Source organism: Nymphaea colorata, chromosome 10, assembly GCF_008831285.2.
Source record: "Nymphaea colorata isolate Beijing-Zhang1983 chromosome 10, ASM883128v2, whole genome shotgun sequence".
Classification (NCBI taxonomy): Eukaryota; Viridiplantae; Streptophyta; class Magnoliopsida; order Nymphaeales; family Nymphaeaceae; genus Nymphaea; species Nymphaea colorata.
In genome coordinates, this window is record NC_045147.1 from 9,675,197 (window position 1) to 9,697,116 (window position 21,920).

A 21,920-nucleotide genomic window follows, 5' to 3' on the forward strand; every position below is an offset into this window, starting at 1 on the left:
AACGCCTTCAAGCCGTCGAGGAAGCCTGACCATGGAGGAAAGAAAGATGATCGAAGGGAACGGAAAGATGAACCATCAACTCAGCGCCAAGTCGAAAGAAGAACTTTCTTTCACAGAAACGACAACTCTCAGAATAGAGTGTTGAAATGTTGCTTTTGTGATGGCAATCACTTAGGAAGGCAATGTCCAAAGCGTGGAAACAGGGACAATCAAGCAAGCTCTTCAAGGCAATCTGCTAATGCGGTACAAGGTGAAGAAGGGGAAGGACCAAAAATGGGTGCACTTCAAGTTCTGAACACCATAAAAAGGGAGGAAAAAGTGAAGGTAACAGCAACACCTTCTAACGATCTCATGTACTTGGAAATCCTGGTAAATGGAAGGTATACCCTGGCTATGGTAGACACGGGAGCCACACATAACTTTGTCTCAGTTGAGGAGGCAAGGAGACTAGGCCTAACCCTTGAGAGGGGAGAGTTACGCATGAAGGCGGTGAACTCAGAGGCCAAACCCATCCACGGAGTGGCCCGGGATGCGGTTGTGAAGATTGAGAGTTGGTCAGGAAGGGCCAACTTCTCGGTGGTCCCGATGGATGATTTCCGGATGATCCTAGGCATGGAGCTCCTCAGTACTGCGAAAATTGTCCCAATGCCGCACCTACGCAGTATCAGTATCATGGATGAAAAGTCTCCTTGTATGGTTCCAGTAACATCGATAAAGAGGGATAAGGGAAAAGCCGCAATGATATCTGCCCTTCAGTTGAAGAAAGGCCTCAAGCACGGCGAAGAAACGTACTTGGTGGCAATCAGGGAAGTGACTAATGACTCCCCTGGTTTGGTCCCAGAGGCGCTTGCGCCTGTCTTAGCGGAATTCGCAGGAACAATGCCCGCGGAGCTCTCTAGACGGCTGCCACCTCGACGTGAGGTGGATCATGCCATCGAACTCCTTCCTGGTGCCAAACCCCCGGCAATGGCACCATATCGAATGGCCCCTGCAGAATTAAGAGAACTTCGGCGACAGTTGGACGAGATGCTAGCTGGAGGTATAATCAGACCCTCCAAAGCTCCTTTTGGTGCACCAGTGTTATTTCAAGCGAAGCATGACGGCTCCAAAAGGCTATGTGTGGATTATCGAGCATTGAACAAGGTAACGGTGAAGAACAAGTACCCCTTACCTTTGATTGCAGATCTGTTTGATCAACTAGGTAAAGCTCAAGTGTTTTCCAAGTTAGACCTCAGATCAGGATATTGGCAAGTTCGGATTGTTGATGGCGACGAGCCAAAGACCACTTGCGTCACTCGTTACGGTGCCTTTGAATTCTTGGTAATGCCGTTCGGGTTGACGAATGCCCCAGCCACTTTTTCGACTCTAATGAATAAGATATTCTATCCGTACTTAGATAAGTTCGTGGTAGTCTATCTTGATGACATTGTAGTGTACAGCAGCTCCATGAGGGACCATGTGGAACACTTGCGAACAGTGTTCAAGGTATTAGAGGAAAACGAACTCTATGTGAAGCGCAAGAAGTGCCTATTCGGCCAATCGGAAATCAGTTTTCTCGGTCACATTGTGGGAAAAGGTCAGCTGCAAATGGACATAGAAAAGGTGAGGGCAATTCGAGACTGGAAACCGCCAACCAATGTACCGGAACTACGTTCTTTTCTTGGTTTGGCAAATTACTATCGACGATTCATTGAGGGTATTCTTTGATAACTACGCCTCTCACTGATTTGTTGAAGAAAAACCGAACTTGGGCTTGGGAAGAGCTCGAAGAAGATGCCTTCGACAAGTTGAAGAGGGCCCGGACGCAGGAGCCTGTGCTCAGGTTGCCCGACCATACAAGGAAATTTGAAGTCCACACGGATGCATCAGATTTTGCCATTGGTGGAGTTTTGATGCAGGAAGGTCATCCAGTTGCCTATGAGAGTCGGAAGCTGAAAGACGCAGAGCGACGGTACTCCGTGCATGAAAGGGAAATGACGGCCATTATTCATTGTCTTCGCACATGGAGGCATTACTTATTGGGGTCCCAATTCGTGGTAAAGACTGATAATGTAGCTACAAGCTACTTCCAGACTCAAAAGAAGTTGAGTCCGAAGCAAGCTCGATGGCAGGAATTCCTTGCAGAATTCGATTTTGCCTTGGAATATAAGGCAGGGAAGACAAACGTCGTAGCCGATGCACTGAGTCGGAAGGCGGAGTTGGCAGCTACCCGGACAACATCATCCGAAGCGCAACTCGAGGGTGCTCTTCTCGGGCGGATTCGAGAAGGCATGAAGCAGGACCCAGTGGCCAAGCACTTGGTCGAAACAACGGAGGCAGGAAAGACGCGACGATTTTGGCTACAAGATGGACTTTTGATGGCAAAGGGCGGACGAGTGTTCGTGCCAAGATGGGGCAATCTCCGACGAGAGTTGCTAAAGGAGCGTCATGACTCATTGTGGGCTGGCCATCCTGGCCAGGAGCGGACACTGGCACTGCTCGAACGTGGCTACTACTGGCCACAGATGCGCGACGACGTTGAAGCATATGTGAAAACATGCTTGGTCTGTCAGCAGGACAAGGGAACAAACCAGAAGCCTGCCGGCCTCCTGGAGCCTCTTCCTATTCCAGAACGTCCATGGGAATGCCTCTCCATGGACTTCATCATCAGCTTGCCCAAAGTTGACGACTTCAGCTCCATCCTTGTGGTTGTGGATAGATTTTCAAAGTATGCCACCTTTATCCCAGCCTCTAAAGAATGTCCCGCGGAAAAGACGGCCGAGTTGTTCGTGAAGCATACTGTCAAGCATTGGGGCGTACCGAAAAGCATTGTCAATGATCGGGACGCTCGCTTCACAGGAAAATTTTGGCGCAAAGTATTTCGTTTGTTGGGTTCGGATTTATTATTCTCAACAAGTTTTCACCCTCAAACGGACGGCCAAACTGAACGAATCAACGGATTGTTGGAACAATACCTTCGACACTATGTCAGTGCGAATCAAAAAGATTGGGTGAAATTGTTGGATGTAGCTCAATTTTGCTACAATTTGTAGAAGAGCGAGTCTTCTGGACATAGTCCATTCGAAATAGCCACTGGACAACAACCGTTGATGCCACATACCCTTGCAGCCCAAGAAAAGGGAAGACCCACTTTTGCCTACCAGTTCGTTCGCGATTGGCAGGACCAGACGGAAATGGCTAAGGCGTTCTTACACAAGGCCGCCAAAAAGATGAAAAAGTTTGCAGATCGGAATCGAAGGCCAATGGAATTCCGGGTGGGTGATCAAGTCCTCGTAAAGCTCTACACTGATCGCACGGGCATTTTCCGTGGTCGACACCGGTCATTGATCCGCAAGTATGAGGGACCCTTCACAGTGCTGAAGAGAATCGGAAAGCTAGCCTACAAGCTAGACTTGCCGCCAGACTTTAAGGTGCATTCAGTGTTCCATGTTTGTAACCTGAAGCCCTTCTATGTCGATGAGGAAGACCCTGAGCGAAGCGTTCCAGAACGAGACCCGATCCTGCAGCGAGCCCCGCCGACCAAGCGAGCGGCGGACCGTCGGATGGAAGAAATTCTTCGGCATAAGACAAACTATTTGGGGGAGCCAAAGAAGTACCAAGTGAAGTGGATAGGCGAACACAACCCCACCTGGGAGTATGCATTCCGCATGAAGCAACGCTACCTGCTGGAAGTCAAGGCCTATCATGAAACTGCTGGCGCCGAGGACGGCGTTTAACTTGAAAGGGGAAAGCCTGTTCCCCTGTGTCTGGGAGTCTGTACAGTCCTTTGCTTTGTTTTGCATTGTACTTCCTTTGCTTATGTTGAGTCATTTGCTTATGCATGTTTACTTGTAAGGGAGTACCCTCCCACCGGTCTAAGTGTCAAATATTGGGATTTCTTGTTTTGGATGGTCGGCATGGGAATCCTGTAAGCGGCCTCGGCCATCCTACATAAGTAAAGTCGAGATCATTCTCCTTACTTATCTTTCTCGTGATGTACTAATTCTTCAAGCGAATACATTGCGAGATTTCTTTATTCACAAGCATTCTTTATACACTTGTTTTCTCAAACTACTTTTGCGCCCCGTTCGGTGGTTTGAAGGCTTGCGGCAATCAGGTTCTTGCCGCGCCGCACGGGCCGAAGTTGTCAACCCGTGACACAAACATTCTTCCGTAAAATAAACTTGCATTTTATGAGGGCAAATTAACGTAATACCTTAAAAATTTATATAATGCATTAACTTTCAAACGTTCCACATTATTGGAACCGCTGGCCCCCAATGAGTAGGCCGGGCCAAGGCAGCATGGCGTAAGAGGAAGGGGATGGAGGAGGCTACCACCCAGGCCAATTTTAAGAAAAACCTACCATCTTCACACTTAACTAACTCCTCCCGTGTCCTACCTCTGGGAGCGAAATGAAACTCTCTCTCTTCTCCCTGCTTCTCCTGTTACGCAACTGATACGTGCCTAATTTTGGCAGTGTCGAGGCCAGCCGGCAGCGTGACTAAGGACACTCGTAGAGAGCTGACAAGCAGCGTGGACTACAGCTAGGCGTGCCGAATACCGCCAGGCCGGCTGCTAGCACTAGTATCTTGAGAGGTTGACCCCGACGTGGGGCGCCAACAGAAGCAGGCCACGACACAATGCACGGCCAAGGAACAGTGGGCAGGTACTGCTGCTAACGCCGAGGAGTGCTCGGCCGAGCGTGGCAAGGGCAAGTAACCAATGGCCGAGGGTGAGCTTGAGGTTGTTGGCGTTGCTGCAAGGTAGGGCAACGGGCCAAGGCTGGCCGTTGGTGGCCGAGCTAAGAAGGACGCAGGTGTCGACCAAGGCGCCCAAGAGCGCGCGAGTGGGTGGAACCACGCGGCACCTAGGCAAAGTTAAGGAACCGACTCTTGGGTTCCCTTTGGGCAACACTCACACAACTGCAGTGGGATGTGCGGCAGGAGCAACTAAGGTCGAAAAGGGAGAGACAGGGCTTGAGCCGAGTTCAGTGGAGATTGAAGACCAGCGTGACAGTGGACCAAGACTCAGTTTATAACCGACCGACCCATATGCAATGACTCAATCAAGTCATATGAGGCAACCTTGGGCAAACCTAGGCAAGTTCACTTGATTGGGCTAATCCATTCCACGCAAGGCCCAACCATGGCACTTCTTAACTTCAAATGAGTCGGGGCGAAACCCAAACAAGTGCCCACGGAACCCAAGGTCCGAGAACATGGAGAGCGGGCGAAACCAGATTTGATCCAGACGCCCATTACTCATGTTTTGTATATACTTTTGTAACGTCTTGGTTTGAGATGCTTTAGACTTGTTTTGCTTGAGTTTATTTGTACTCTCTCGAGTTAGGAGTTAAGTGAACTGAGTTGCTTCTCTTGTATATAAGCTTAAGGACGTATAAACCATAGACATCTTATGCATAATGTAGTGGTTTTCGTTCTCTCTCTTCCCTACGAGAGATCTTTCTTCTCCACTTGTCATTGGCCAGTAGCTGCCGGACTCTTTTTCAACCCATACCAGTTGTGTCAAATTTCTTGATAGAGCCGACGACCTCCTCCCTCTCTTCATTCTCTTCTCTGACTTAACTCATCTCTTTCATGGCTGATTGGAACTAAGGCTTGAAGATCGCTTGGAGTGGCTACCGACAACCCCTCGGGCATCATCAATCCATGCACATACCCCGACCAAAAAGCTTCATTCAATCCATGGTGCAATCACCCGAACCACACAGGTGATTAGAGGTTCGGATTGATCTATGGAAAGGCTGCTAAGAAAGACGCCGTCCAGCTCTTGGGCGACATCCCTCGATGACTAGCATCCTTTGAAGCTAGGCATGTACCCGTTCTCCCTTGGTACTTCCAATCAAAGGTGATTTATAAAGATCTGGACGAACCATCCCTAAGTTGTTAGATCTAGTCCTTCTTGTATGGTTTAGATTCACGAGGAAAGGCAAATTTGTTCTAGATTCTAGATCGAGCAACAAGAGAAGGCACTTTGGAATCGGTGCGGTCCTTTCCCCCTCGGGGTAGCACTCCCTCGGATTTCCAAGGCTAATTCCCGAGTTTGATCAAGAGATCTCCATCCTCCAACATCTGTCCTTCAATATCTACTGTGGGTAAGAGATTCGGGAGAAGATCAAAGCAACCGGCGACAATCAAGGATCTGCCACCTATAGCTGGATCTACTCGCTGGAGCCATAGCAGCTACAGCCTGATCAACATGCTATTTCCAGCAGATGGGTGGGAGCTTTCAAGTGGGACCAATCCCAACTAGTTCGCCCAAAGATTACACAACTTCTGGCCAAGTTTGGCTAAAATCGGAGTTGAAATGCCAGAGATCTTGGTCTTGAAAGGACCTTGACTATGCAACGGTGGGTAGCAGGCTGAATCGGTTAGAGCAACCTACTATATGTCTTTTGATGAGATTCCTGTATTGCCTTTTGGTTGTTAATTTTATTAAGGTCATATTACTTTAATTGAGTGGCGCAAATCAGTCCTTGGGAGTCCTCTCGTCTAGGGTTGAGAAACCCTAGCCGCCCGCATAATTTAGCAACTACCTACCACCGCAATATTTGGAAGGGCAGCCTCCCTCGCGCACCAACGGTCTACTTTGCATAATTTAGCAACTCCCTAGCCACCGCAATATTTGGAAGGGCAGCATCCCTCGCGCACCAATGGTCCACTTTGTAACTGCTTTTACGGGTAACTCCCCATTGTCAAGAATCAAGTCCCACCTCACCTCTCATCCGAAAAGGCTAGTCCCTCTAGCACGTCTCACTCCTATCCTTTCAAAAAAGGTAGGATCCAGCCACTCCCCACGCGCTTTCCTTTTCCCTTTTTTTCCATATTTGTTCTGAGATCCTAGCCCATGATCCCTTAGCGCTAAAATAAAAAACCTTCTCTCGCATTTCCCTCTTCCACTTATGATAACCAGCCACACCCCCACGCACTTTCCATATCCCTCCAGGCGTCATAACTTTCCATAACGGATCCATTCCCCATCTTTCTTATTCCACCATCTTTAGCCGCAACATCCACTTCACCCTAGCCGTTTTGGTTGTTTTGCTTTATACCAGGCAATAGCCTTGGCATCCGTAGCGGTATCTCAAAGGCACAAGTGTCGACGACACGACCCCGAGCTGCCTAAGCACCTACTCGCTTGGGTATGGTTTGGCCGTCCTAGGCATTTATGACAAGATGTGTTGGATATGCATGCTTGAATGGTTTATTGAGTGGGGAGAAATATTCATGCATTGATCACGCTTGTACTAGTCTCACAACCTTCTAACAATTTGTAGTAGATTCAAGCTTTTGAGTAGGTAACTTTCCATGTATTTCATCATCTTAGGGGAAATTTTGAATTGGGGTTCCTGTCCAACCGAGTTTTCAAATTATGTATAAACTTGTTTTTTGTTTTGTTTGTCGGCTCCTCTGAGAGCTTTTGGGAGAGGATCGACATCTGGCAGATGTCTTGGTCGATGCTGAGTCCGGGTCCTATCAATTGGTATCAGAGCAACTCGGGGTTTAGCAGTTATGGCATAAATAGCTGATTTTTATTTTGAGATTGTCACTGGTTGATACCAAATGTATCAATTTGGTATCAGAGCATGCTTGGTGGTCACAGTCAAGAACTTTTAGTCATTTTGGTTCAGTACATCAGTTAGTAGCATAATAGTTTTGATTTTAGCATTTGCGGCAACATAGTGTCAGCAGTTTATTATTTTATCAGTCAGTAGGATTGTACATATGATTTTCAGGGGCAAATGAGCTCGAAATCATTTCAAAATTGATGAAGAACTTCGTAACTATTGAAGCTTCAAGGTCATATAGGGCACTAGGCGTGATTTTCTCAAAAAAGATGGATTCTTAGCCCTTCTTCAGCCAGACAGGCTATGCGGACAGAATTTGTCTGAGGTACAATCTGCCAGGAAAATCAAGTTGGTTCAAAGGGTTCTCGAGGTCAGATTGAGCTCAAATTTGGAGGATAGCTAGATAACTATCCGACCTTACTACTGACTAAATTTGAAGGCAAAATTCTACCGTTTTGAATAGTTGTACGCTAGTCTACTGATTGTTTGAAAAATAATCAAGACTGTGGGTGTGCTCAACGCACAACCCTAGGGTGCTTAAGCTTGGGGTACATTGTCGAGGCATCAAGTGGACGCGACAGTTTAGGCCCCACTTTTGGGTTCGATCGAGAGTGAGAGTTAGTTGCCGAGGCACCAGGCAGCCGTGGCGATAGGCGGGACTGAGTCTGCATCCCTTAGACGCACACAGGACAGAATTGAAGTTGGGTGATGCGGGCAACGTAGGTAGTTTGAGTGCTTTTGATTTTGGCAGTCTTTGGTTTCGTAGACTAGTTGTGAGAAGATGGGTGCTCGACTCAAGAGGTCTAAAATGAATCTGGTCTTCAACACTTATGAAGATGGAGAATTTGCACGTGGTTGTGTTTTGGTGCATGGATCGGAAATGGACCAAGGTCCAAGGACGGTGTACATAGTAAGTGGAACCAACCATAAGTGTGACTTGGTGTTTAGGCACCCCAACATTCAAAGTTATCCGTAGATAAATAAAATGAGCCGAGAAATATGTGTGACAAATGGGAATCACTCGAGTAGATTGAGTGTTTGTGAGTTACAGAGTAAGACCCCTACAAACTGCCCAAATCTACTCGAGCGAATTCATTGGACTTGGGATTTCACCTCAGCACTCACTATATATTGGAAGTGGTACTTCTCATTTGAACCTAGAAGAAGAGGAAACTTCATGTGGATCTAGCAAGAATGATGATAACCTAAAGTATTTACAAACTCAAAATGAGAAGGGTGATTTTTAGTATGATTCGGATGTGGGTTGCTCATTCTGATCTATGGAAACAAGGGGCAAAGTAGGCAAGGGGGCTCGAGTTCCCAAGGGCCCAAGGCAGATCAATGAGTTCTACCCTCGTGCCTATCCCCAATGTTATGTATGAACCAAGGGACAAGAGCACTAATGTCTCCCTCGTTCCTTTTCGATTGTGATAGATGTGAGCTAGATAAGACGAACACCACAACCCTATTGACCTCGAGTATGGGCTCTAAATCAAGGAAGACATGAAATACAAAAGCTTATCGGCAAGCCTATGCAGATAAGAAAGTCTCTTTGGGAAAGGACCCCCTACCCAAGAGATGCAAGTGGTGAAAAATACGGCTCCTACTACATTGGGTGTCACTCGAACTTCAAAAGATCTAGCCAATTCAAAGTTAGCTACCACTAGTGCCCAGCCGGAGCCAATGGAAGAAAAGGCTGAGTGTTTCGACAATATAGAGCTTATAATGGATAGAGAAATATTAGAAGAAATTGACACAATGTGTCAAGCTTTAGTTGAAACCGCCCAAAGGATGGAAGAAGAAATGAACTCGCCCCTCTTGAGAGCATCATGCCTAGCGACGGGATAGAGCTGATCTGATGTCAGTTAAGGGATAAGCTCAAACTGTGTGTCACAAATGGCTATGATGAAGAGGTGAAGAATAAACTCCTTGTGGGTCTAGACGAAGGGTTGATAACCGAGTACTTACTATCTCGTGCAGTCCCAAACTTAAGCCCAAATATTGCCACCAAAGGACCACTCGATTGTGTTGAAAATGATGAGCAGCTTATTCCATGCTATTGAATGATGAGAATAACACCTCCACCATGGGCACACCATTGTTACCACAGCTCTAAACTCCTCATGATAAGGCCAAGTCGAAGAAGGGTGGTAGAGGAGAAACGAAGAACATAGTGGAAAAGCTCCAAAGAGCAGCAACCCAAGAGCTAATGAAGACGGGAACCAAACTAGTAGATGCTCAAGGAAGGTTGACCGAAGAAGAACCTGGCCGCGACAAGAAAAAAGGTCTTTTCCAACCATGGGAAAGATCAAAAACCACGAATGTTGAGGACTACATGCCAAAGCGCATGGGGAACCACCTAGTCCCTTAGTAATCTGAATTCCAATGTCACCCAATTTGGCCATAATACAAGATCTGAAAAGAGAAGTTGCAGCAGAAGCGTGGCTGGGCATGGGTGGCACTGAGGACCCACGGTTGCTTTTTGTAAGCCAATGTGAGGGCCAAAGGGAGGGGCGTATATGGCAGGCCCACGATAGGGGCAAACCATAGGAGATGTTGATATATCCGCAAGAGCCCAAGTATGTTTTTGAGCAGTAAAAGTCACTACTCGGCCTCCTCCCTTGAGACTATGGTCCTAGACAAAGGACGGACAACCAAGCTCTAGTTAGGGGCAGGCTAATTAGGGTCATCTCCCAAGTATATCACAGAGGTCCACGACGATTATTCTTGCAGCACAAGACCTCTCTATAATTATTGTCTAGAGATTATGGGCCTATGCCAAAACATGTCAGCATAGTAACGTAGAAAGGACATGTTCAGATCCCATAGGCAAATGGTCTATCGCGAGCTTAGGGTCAAGCTTGATCTAAGGAGGGTGGATCTGATACGTGCCTAATTTTCGCAGTGTCGAAGCCAGCCGGCAGCGTGGTCGAAGACACTCATACAGAGCTAACAAGCAGCGTGGATTGCAGCTGGGCACGCCAAATACCGCTAGGCCAGTCGCTTGCACTAGTATTTTGTTTGGTTGATCCCGGCGTGGGGTGCCAAGAGCAGCAAGCCGTGGCACAAAGCGCGACCAAGGAAGGGTGCAAGCAAAAGAAGCGGCGGGCAGGACCTGATGCTAATGTAGAGGAGCGCTCGATTGAGCGTGGTGCGAGCAAGCGGCCAAGGGTGAGCTTGAGGTTGTTGTTGCTGCGGTAGGGCCGGGTGACGGGCCAAGGCTGGCCGATGGTGGCCGAGCAAAGATGGCCGTAGGTGTTTACCAAGGCGCCCAAGCTAGTGCGAGTGGGTGGAACCACGTGGCACCTAGGCAAGGTTAAGGAACCGATTCTTGGGTTCTCTTTGGGCAACACTCATACGGCTATAGTGGGAGGTGTGGGAGGAGAAACTAAGGCCGAAAAGGGAGAGACAGGGCTTGAGCCGAGTTCAATGGATATTGAAGACCAGCGTGAAAGTGGACCAGGACCTGGTTTGTCCCCGATCGACCCATGTGCAATGACTCAACCAAGTCATATGAGGCAACCTAGGGCGAACTTAGGCAAGTTCACCCGATTGGGCTTATCCATTCCACGCAAGGCCCAACCATGGCACTTCTTAACTTCAAACGAGTTTGGGCGGAACTCATACAAGTGCCCACGGACCCCAAGGTCCGAGAACATGGAGAGCGGGTGAAACCAGATTTGATCCAGATGCCCGTTAAATATGTTTTGGTATATACTTTTGTAACGTCTCGGTTTCAGATGATTTAGACTTGTTTTGCTTGAGTTTCTTTGTACTGTCTTGAGTTAGGCGTTAAGTGAATTGAGATGCTTCTCCTGTATATAAAGGACGTATAAACCTTAGACAACTTATGCATAATGAAGTGATTTTCGTTCTCTCGATTCCTCTCTCTTCCCCGCGAGGGATCTTTCTTCTCCACTTGTCCTTGGCTGGTGGCAGCTGGACTCTTTTTCAACCCCTACCGGTTGTGCCAGATTTCTTGATACAGCCAACGGCCTCCTCCCTCTCTTCCTTCTCTTCTCTGACTTAACTCATCCCTTCCATAGCAGATTGGAACTAAGGCTTGAAGATTGCTTGGAGTGGCTACAGGCAACCCCTTGAGCATCATCAATCCATGCACATACCCCGACAAGCAAGCTTCATTCAATTCACGGTGCAATCATCCGAACCACATGGGTGATTAGAAGTTGGGATTGATCGACGGGAAGGCTGCTAAGAAAGACGCCATCCAACGCTTGGGTGACATCCTCTGAAGTAGCGACGATGACCGGCATCCTTTGAAGTTAGGCAAGTACCAGTTCTCCCTTTGTACTTTCAATCAAAAGCCCTAAGTCGTTAGATCTAGTTCTTCTTGTATGGTCTAGATTCGCGAGGAAAGGCAAACTCGTTCTAAATTGTAGATCAGGCAAAGGGAAAAGGCACTTTGGAATCGACACGCTCCTTTCCCTCTTGCGGTAGCCTTGGATTTCCAAGGTTGATTCACGAGTTTGATCAAGAGATCTCTATCCTCTGACAACCCTCGTTCGATATCTGCTGTGGGTAGGAGATTCAGGCGAAGATCTAAGCAACTGGCGGCAATCGAAGATCTGCCACCTACCGCCGGATCTACTTGTTGGTACCGCATCGACTACAGCCTGATCAACAGGCGGTTTCCAGTAGATAGGAGGGAGTTTTGAGGCGGAACCACTCCCAACTAGTTCGCCCAATAGTTACACAACTTCTGGCTAAGTTTGGCTGGAATCGGAGTTGAAACGGCGAAGATCTTAGTCCCAAAAGGACCTCGGCTATGCAACGGCGGGTAGCATGCCAAATTGGTCGGAGCAGCTGCTCCTGCCAGACGTCTTTTGGTGAGATTACAGTATTGCCCTTTTGTAGATTAATTTTTTGAAGTTCAGATTACTTTAATTGAGAGGGGCAAATCAATCCTTGGGAGTCCTCTCGTTTAGGGTTGAGAAACCATAGTTGTCCGCCCAATTTAGCAACTCCCTAACCACCGCAATATTTGGAAGGCCAGCCTGCCTCGCCCGCCAATGGTCCACTTTGGTAACTGCCCTCATGGATAACTCCCCATTGTTGAGAATCAAGGGCCACCTTGCCTCTCATCCGAAAAGGCAAGTTCCTCTAGCGCGTCCCACTCCTATATGTTCCAAAAAGGTAGGAGCCAGCCACTCCTCACGCGCTTTCCTTTTCACTTTCTTTCCATATCTGTTCTGTGATCCTAGCTCATGATCGCTTGGCGCCAAAATAGGAAACCTTCCCGCGCCTTTTCCCTTCCACTTACCATAACCAGCCACACCCCCATGCGCTCTCCATATACCTCAACGCACCATAATTTTCTATAACGGCTCCACTCCCTATCTTTCTTATTCCGCCATCTCTAGCCGCAACATCCACCTCACCCTAGCCATTGCAATCGTGGAGACCTTCCTAAATTAGAGAAAGTGTAGCCACCTTACGAACAACTAGCCTAAACCCTAATCCTTATCCTACCCATTCTTGATACCCGGCAATTGCCTTGGCAACCGCAGTGGTACCTTGAATGCACAAGTGCCGAAGACACGACCACGGGCTGCCTAACCACCTATGGGCTCAAGTATTGTTTGGCCGTCCTAAACATGTATGACAAGATATGTTGGATGTACATACTTAATGGTTTGTTGAGTGAAGAGAGATTAATGTATCGAGTACTAGCCTCACAACCTTCTAACAATTTTTAGAGGTTCAAGCTTTTAGGCGGGTAACATTTCTTGTATTCCATCATCTTAAGGGAAATTTTGAGCCGTGGTTTCTATCCGGTCGGGTATTCAAATTGTATATAAACTTGTTTTTTGTTTTTTCCATCGACTCCTCCAAGAGATCTTGAGAGAGGATAAACATCTGGCAGAGGTTTTAATCTTAATAGATGTTGGGTCCGAATCCTATGAACAACCTACTACAAGCATTGGTTACAACATAAAGACCCAAAAAGGTTTACGTACTCCCCCCAAACAAAGAAGAAGTAAAAAAGAACGACATACAATACACTATTATAAATGATGCTCCAACCTTTAGTGTATAAAATACGATATTATCTCCCGTAACCAAAACCCCAAGAAAAAAGAAGAAAAAGGACACCTAATTCAACAACAGAGGCAGGAAGGGGACCGATGGGGGAATGCTGAAGGGCAGCGTCCACGCACTAGCAAACGCCAGTCTTGCGCTGCTGGACGTACATCTTCCAGATCCTGGTGACCTCGCGTTGGGTCTCCAGCTCCGTCTTCTTGACGATGGTGCCGTTCTGGCACTTCTCCTCGGAGACCTTGGACGGGGGGAGAGCGTCCAGAGCCTGGAGCGTCTTCTGGATGTCCAGGACAAGGCGCTCCGCCAGCGTGCGGCTGAAGTCCTCGCGGATGACCACTCGCAGGACCGTCACGTGCTGGGCGTCGGGCGCCATCGTGTACGCGGGCACGATCCAGCCGAAGCGGCGGAGATAGTCAGACACCTCGAACTCGTCGTGCCGGCTATGGTCCTTGAGGGAGAAAGCCACCAGCGGCACCCCGTTGTCCTTGGACACGATGTTGAAGCGGTCCGTCTTCTCCAACCCTTCCTTCAGCACCAGCATGTTCTCCCTGCAGTTCTCCATGACGTTCTTGTAGCCCTGCCCAATGCTCCCACATGGTTAGTTACACTATATTCTGGGGCGAACATATGACAGAAAAAGAAAAAAAAAAAAAGTGCCGAACGCTCACCTCAAAACCAAGACGAATGAGCTGGTAGTACTGAGCAATCACCTGACTCGATCCTGCAATTTTCATCACAGCAATCCCCAATTTTAGACAGTTTCTCATACGGCTAATTCAGAACAAAAAGAAGGCACAAAAAGGCCTTTTTTTCTTTTTTTCCCTTAAGTACCTATGAAGAGCATATGGCCTTGGGTTCATAAAACAAGGACGCGGCCATTCTTTAGAAATTGGTCTTGACGCTCAAACAAATTAAGTTGCTAACATGACTTCAGAGTCAGCGACCATCAACCCAATTAAGTACTATACATAATGTAAGTTTCCCTCGTAAGAATGAAAGAGATTTGTGCCCTTACCCTTGGAGAAGTTGAGGGTGAAGGTGGGCTGGTCGGCACCCAGGTAGTTAATGTGGAAGATGAGCTCGTCGGGGAGGTCCTCCTTGCTGCGCCAGATGACCCAGCCGATGCCCGCGTAGACGAGCCCGTACTTGTGTCCACTGACGTTGATGCTCTTGACCAACGGCAACCTGAAGTCCCACACGAGGTCCGGGTAGATGAAAGGAGCGATGAAGCCGCCGCTGGCTGCGTCCACATGGATGGGCGTGTCCCACCTAATTTCCAAGCCCCAATCAGTTACGAGAAGGCAACAGACTGCAAATATTCGCCAAATCGACTTGGGCCTTGTCATTTGCATGGCCAATTCATTTACTATACCCGTTATTTCGATAAAATAATGATCATTCATTAACCAAACGAGAAAGCCATCACCGGTCACCTCCAAGCTTCTAAATGCACATGCAATTTCAATAGTATTTCGTATTAAAAGGCCATCCACTACAAGAAGAATGATAAGCGATGAAAAGTTGCACGCGCTTTTCAACCGGACCTACCACTTTGGCATGGGAGCAAATGCGTCATACACCAATCTTAGTGCGTTATATATGTGGGAGAGAAAGGATATATGTTTGCGCACTAACTTAGTTTCATTACTATATAATGTTAACTAGAAACAAGCCAATTACTTTTGATTTGGTTTAAGCTACGAAAATGGGAAGCTTAAGCATACACATACCCGGTTTCTTTGTTCTTCTGGGTGAGGAGGTCGTTGAGGAGCTTGACGTCTTCGAACTCCCCGTTGAGAGTGGAACCGAGGATGGCAGCGACGCAGATGGTGTTCTCGTCCACCATCTCGACGGCCTTGAGGGGGTCCATGACGTAGTAGCCCTCCCTCAGCTTCACCTCCTTCAGCTCCACCTCGAAGTAGCGGGCGAACTTCTCCCAACACACCTGCACGTTCGCCCCCGTCACGATGTTGGGCTTGTCCGTTGGCTTCCCTTCCGCTCTCCTCTTGATCTGCCACTTCCTCTTGAACGCCAGTCCCGCCAGCATGATCGCCTCCGACGACCCCACCGTCCCCACGCCCACCGCCGTCTCTGACTCGCCGAGCGGCGCGTTGAAAAGATGCGCAATCATGTTCACGCACCGGTTCTGCGATCCCCATTTGGAGAAAAGCGTAGACCTTGCGTTACTTACAGTCGGAATTGAGAAAAAGTGTATACCTGCTGTTACCTCACAGAAGCACTCTGTTTCACCCTTTTTGGGTGCCCAGTGATCAGAGCACACGCGGTGACAGAAAGCAATCACGCTTATATAATAATAGGTAATAGGTTCCTAAGCTGTGAATGAGAGCAATCTTAAGAATTGAGGGAGGGGATTTCTGTTACTAAATCGGATGCAGAAGCAATCCTCATATCTTTTTACTGCTCATGGACGAGTCCGAGACAGCACGCGCGCAAAAAGAGAAATAATGATTTCCGTTCTTTCGAGTAGGCTCTTGCCGCCAAAAGTTGGTAGGTTTGATTTTTGTGCGTGCTATTTTTGAGATTTGCCAACTCTGTATCGGTTGACACTTACACCCAAATTACCAAGTACCTTGGCCTCCACAAGAAAAAAAAAAAAAAAGGCAGTTTCCTCCTATAGAATCACTAGTCATTGTCGTTAACGTACCCAGCCCGACTATTAACGGGCCGGGCTGGGTATCGGGCCGGGCCTGGTTAACCTCGTCTGAGGCCCGTCCAAGCTGGGCGATACCACGGCGGTGGAGGAGGCAGATGAGGGGTGCGCAAACTGCATCCGCGGGTGGTCAGGAGGCGGAACTCATTGGCACTGGGGGATGTTGTAGAAGCTGCTGTTGATGGAGGAGATAATGATGATAGGGAAGAGGAGGAGAAGGATGCGACTGATGACGTGGAATTGGGGGAGGCTCCAAGGTCCCTGAGGCAATGGAGGAGGGCGATGCTGCTCCATGGTGCCTCTGCGTTGATGATGGAGGCTGCTGCCATCCATTGGCTTTTCCACCGCCCATGATGCGACGAAGAGTGCCCCCCAACAGAAAGGAGAACCGACGGTGGTGGACCGGAGGTCGACTGTGACGAACCAGCAGTGCGACGACGGTGATGGAGCATACTAGCAGTGCGATGGTGACCGCAACAACGGTGGATCGCATGGTGCAGACCAGCCCAGCAGCAGCTCTCTCCCTTTCAAATGAAAAGGGAAAGGCTCGAGTTATTTCGACCTAATGGTAACTTGGTCGAAATGGCTATTGGGCTCCAACGGGCCCCAAATTTTAACCCGAACCTGACCCGTTTTAATGTCGGGCCGCCCCGACGCAATGGGCAAGAGCTCAATGAGTGCAAAGCGCTACCCGGACCCGGGCCAGGTACCGGGTACCCGCTGGTGGCCCGACCCGATGCTCAGGCCAATCACCAGATGAGGGCTCAATTAAGAGAAGCCGTTTGGAGAAAAGTTTAACACAAAAATAAAGAAAAGTTTAACACAAAAATAAAGATTTGAGGCACTGTTGTCAATATATAGGTCAGATTTTTAAAATTTTCAGTTCAATGTAAAATAAGATAAACTACTTGTGAAACTAAAATTAATAAAACGATGCCGACCAACAAGTAATACAGCACCCACACCGCTATCAAGCCTAAAGCGCAACCTTGTTAACGGCCTCCACGCGAAGAGATACATGTTAAATTGATTTTATTTTTAATAAAAAAATATATTTGTCGTTTTCAAAAGTTAAAAAATAATATTTTAAACTAAAAGAATATAAAGCCAAAATGTGCGCACCATTCAGCGGTTATAAAACGGAAGACAGTAAAACCAATATCTACAACATTGCCCAAGTTCCCTAAAATTGATGTAAGGAAAAATTGAGAAAATGAAAACTGAAAAGAACGGGCACCAACCAACATCCCGCGGGCAGATGGGCACTGATCAGTGGTCACTCAGACACTCACCCGCGTCGCGTGGACCCGTTTTGCTCCTGCCCTAGGAGGTGGGTCCACTCCATCACTCAATCTGCGCCACACATCGAAGCGTCGAGTGGACGCTTCCCGCAGCAGATTCATTAGCATGTGGGCCCCACATTGACTGACTGGCAACCAAACAACCGGCCACAGTACGCGCTGGCCTCTCCACTCTTCTTGTCTCGTTTCTCGCAGAAAACCCAACCAATCGGATCCTCCATTTCGCATCACATGGCGGCTTATCTTGAAAACCTAGCATCTCTTTCCAAATCCATTCTTCGGACCTAGATGAGTTACAAATTCATCTACCCCTCATCTCCTCCTTCCCAACTTAAGAATTTCATATTGTTAATTGAAATGGGGGTTTCCCTTTCAAAGGAATTAATTTAATACCTTTAAAAAGGGTAAAAAGAGATGAGCAAATAGGACCACATGCAAGCGATTTCAAAGATGATGTAAGCTTAATAAAGTAACAAAAAAATATATTTATTTAGTTATTAAAACGAGGCAATAACCGATCTCCCAATCCACTTAATTGCTAGATCAAACGAATTTTTCTTTTTTCTAAAGAAAAGAGAAGCACTAAAACTAAAAGTGTTTTTGTGAAAAATGAGTGGATACCTTTTCAGAAGCTTAGAAGAAAATATATTAAGAGGCATAGAATAAAAAAGGTTACATTAAATCAGCTTTGACCTCCAGATGCCAATAATCGCGTTAATCTAATAAAATTTAATCGTGTAGCTTTAATCTATGGATCGATTTAACAACCACTTTGAGTTGTGTTGTGCGTTTCAACATCTCGGGGGAAAAATAATTTACTGTCGATCTTTAAATGTTGTATAGTTTTACATACACGTCAGAGTCCAAATCAGAAGAATACTCTCGCACCTATCTCGCAAATGACATTTATCCTCTAAACTTGTCCAGAACGATTTAAAATGTCCAATTCCATTTTCTGAACTGGCTTCATAACTGGACGAAGAAAAGAATAATTCAGAAAAAAAAAAAAAAAGCGGAAGCACACCACCACTTAGTTCTAGAATTTCCAATTGTTATAGCAGATTTTGTTGTATTTACTGAAAGATTTATATTTTTCATATATCTATTGAAACAGTTTGCCACGGTTCCCGGTTTCTTTCTGTTGATTTGACATTCAAAGAGCAACTTATCTTTATAATAAATGCTTGAATGAAGTTAAATCAACCTGAATGAAAATAACAGCAACCATATCAGGCCTTTTTCTCTGTAAGAGTGAAATTGACAAAAAACAAAGTTATCTCCGCGTTCCGAGAGTGCGGACTTTAACTGGAACTCCTTCTCTCCAGTGGTTGCTACCATAAGTTGCGCTTTTATCAAAGTATTCGGAAACAATAGGCAATCTTAGAAATTATTAGAAATCGAAGCCTCCAAATCAATTTTTTCCTAAGCTTCAGATTTCAGTTGGAAAAATTCAGAAAAAGATCGACCCGCTAATCGCGCCTTCCAATCGCGACGGGCAGCGTACGGGAAGGGGCTTTCAGCCAAATCCGTCTCGGTTACCGACAAGCAAGAATCGGTTCGATTCTTCGTCATTCGCGCAAGTGTATCGGAAATGCTTACGGAAGGACGCCGGATCGCCTGTTGCCGGCGCACACGATCATAGATTCGCAGGCTCGCAGGCGCAACCAGGGATGGTTCTCCTTGGTATAAGAAAAATGGAAACCAAGAGCAAAGAGGAAGGAAGAGAGAGAGAGAGAACGAGTGTGGGTGGTTTTACCTGGAGTTCGGTGGTGACAGGATACTCGTCCATGTCGACGTAATTCTTGTTGATGGCCTGCATCATCAGTCGGTCGCACTCTGGCTCCATCCACGTCGTCACGAACGACGCCAGATTCAGCCTCGGGTTCCCATCAAGCATCAGCTCGTCGTTTATGATCTGGTACGCCGCCTCCTTCGGTATCGAGTTTTCCGGCATCCTGAACCTGCAACCATTTCCCGAAAACAAATCGCAAAGGTATCAGAACCAACCCATTGAGAGAGAGAAATAGCGAGTTTCTTGTTACCTAGGGAGAGACGAACGGACATATCGGGAAGCAAAGGTGGAGTGGACGGAAACGTCCGACTCGGAGGCGGTTTTAGACAAAACCATGGTGGTTTGGGGAACAAGAGGGGGAAGGAGGAGGATAGAAGGGTATGAAGAACTGCTTTTTGAGAAGGCAATTGGTGGGGATTTGGGGAAGAAAGGGGGATTGATGGCATTTATTTATAAGCTGAAGAAACCCGCCCGAGGGCCCCGAGCACCCCATACATTGGCGCCATGCTTCTCCTTAAATTACGAGAAGAGACTTGCTTTTTTTCACGATTAACAGAGATTGACACTTGCCGGCAGATATTATTTTAATAAAATTTCACCTGAAGTGACTTATTTTTTATCCCTATCGAAAAATAGTGCTTTCTATGTCTAGATTTTCCCCATACGTCTCCTTTTTTGGCTGATGAGTGTCTACTCTAGAGCTGGACTGGACATTGAAATTATATTATGAAGGAAAAGGTGACACTTTGTGCTTTACGTTTTCTCTCTCTCCCTCCAAGTGGAATGTGGTTATGATCATGCCTTCTTAGAATTAAGTTTACTCAAACCGGTATTATGATTGGAGGTTCGGAATAAGGATATTGGTCAATTTTCAGCGGTGCCATGTCCGCATAAAAAAGAGAAACCAAACCATAGAGATTTTAGAAATTCAAATAAAAAGTAGGACCTTCGGACGAAAGTTTTAAATTGTCGCTTGGTTGACACTATGGGTCGTCCTGAGTTCTACATTAAAGCGACGTTCACGGCCAGACTGTTTGTGCCGACGGGCGTTGATCTTTTTTCTCCTAAACCGTCAAGATCCTACTTGTCCCTCCTGTTGGAAGCACATGTAATTGTTTTATGGACAAACAAAAAATTATAATAGGTTCATGAAATACTTTAAAAAATATTAGTATAAATCAGAATTAACTTTTACAATAGATTCATGAAATAATTACAATCAGTTTCATTTGCCAAACCCATAATTTATGGTTGTTTCCCTCACAAGGTAACTAAAATTTTTAATGTCAGTTAATCTCCAATGTCACCAATACGAGTTTGGATCTCGCTTCTAACCCCGGTTATCGAATTTACAAAGTTGTGAATTTGCAAAGAAAAAAAAATTACTGGGTATACTTTTGAAAAAATACAAAAAATAAACAACTTTTGATGTTGTCGCCGATTCAACTCATTCACACCGTGATTTGCACGGAGTCTGAGATCTCAGCTGACAGTAGCGGACCTACAAAATGGTTTCGCTTGCATCTGGCACCGTTAAATAGCAGCGGATCAGTGACCGACGCGGAATGTGACTCTCACCGGACGAAAAGTGTGGGGGCCCCGACCAAGAAATTAACGAAAATAGATCGGACGAATCCGCTTTGATTTCTTTCCACCAACTTATTATCAAAAATTTAGTGTTTGCTTTTGTCTCAGTTCGCTTTTAGGCAAGAGACGGACCCGCCTAAAAGATATCCATTGCCAAAAGGAATGACTGGTAACTATGTTGGCTTTTTAGTCTCGTGAAATGAAACCCCGTCGACCAATTCTGTGTGTCGCTTTTTGTTTAACAATTTAGCTCTCCCTCCCTCAATCAAACACCGACAATAGCATGTCTAGAACGACATCAGGGGTTGTTTGTGCACTTGGAAAAATGCCCCTTCTTTTTCCTCCATTCCTTCTTAAATACTAGATTATATCGCTCTTGGCCTTCCATTTTGGAAAGAGTTGGGTGGTCATTTCATGGACAAGCCAGCAAGACTCTTTGTCAAGAACGAAACGAGGCCCATTGGAAGTCCGGGCACCACTACTCACTGTTGGCATGGTTAGGTGTTGACCGAGTCCGACCGGTGGGCTTTGTTGGACCTTGGACAGCGAAAGGCTCTAGAAACTCGAGTCATCTTTAGCTCCCAGTTGACGCTCGCGGTTCCATTGCACGTTTTTCCTTTTCCTTTTTCTTTTTCTTTTTTTTTAAGGGCTCGGAGATGATCCGGAATTCACGTTGGCTGAGAATTAACCCAATTTCTTACATACCTAAAGCTGTATTTCAACGTGGATCGTGTGCATCACGATACATCATTCATGCTTCTCAAATCAGCAATCTTTTGGAACCATGAATTTGATGTGGCAATGCTTTCTCTCTAAGTATCTCGACGTGGAAAGTGCTTCTTTATACAATATTGTTTTTCATTCAAGCGATTATGCAAAAAACATTGAAGCATGAGCACTCATATTATTATTCTTATGCTTTCAAGCTAAAGGCAAGTG

At 46.6% G+C, this 21,920-nt stretch overlaps 1 protein-coding gene across 1 annotated transcript; it reads right to left on the reverse strand.

The window, feature by feature from the left end:
- Positions 1 to 13,435: 13,435 nt before the first annotated feature.
- Positions 13,436 to 19,829, reverse strand: LOC116262278 (glutamate decarboxylase 1-like). Its single transcript, XM_031641495.2, has 6 exons — positions 19,645 to 19,829; positions 19,359 to 19,563; positions 15,361 to 15,776; positions 14,646 to 14,899; positions 14,299 to 14,351; positions 13,436 to 14,207 (listed from the first exon to the last, which is right to left on the reverse strand). Exons 1-6 carry the CDS (start codon positions 19,728 to 19,730, stop codon positions 13,749 to 13,751), a joined length of 1,473 nt encoding a protein of 490 aa, XP_031497355.1. The 5' UTR covers positions 19,731 to 19,829; the 3' UTR covers positions 13,436 to 13,748.
- Positions 19,830 to 21,920: the final 2,091 nt, after the last annotated feature.

Bases quoted from the DNA above. Each gene is read 5' to 3' on its own strand.
- LOC116262278 (XM_031641495.2), bottom strand. From the start codon at position 19,730: ATGGTTTTGTCTAAAACCGCCTCCGAGTCGGACGTTTCCGTCCACTCC. The intron at 15,777-19,358 runs GTAAAACCACCC...TGGGGATCGCAG, and splicing joins CTGTCACCACCGAACTCCAG to AACCGGTGCGTGAACATGAT. The intron at 14,352-14,645 runs GTAAGGGCACAA...TGAAAATTGCAG, and splicing joins CACCCTCAACTTCTCCAAGG to GATCGAGTCAGGTGATTGCT.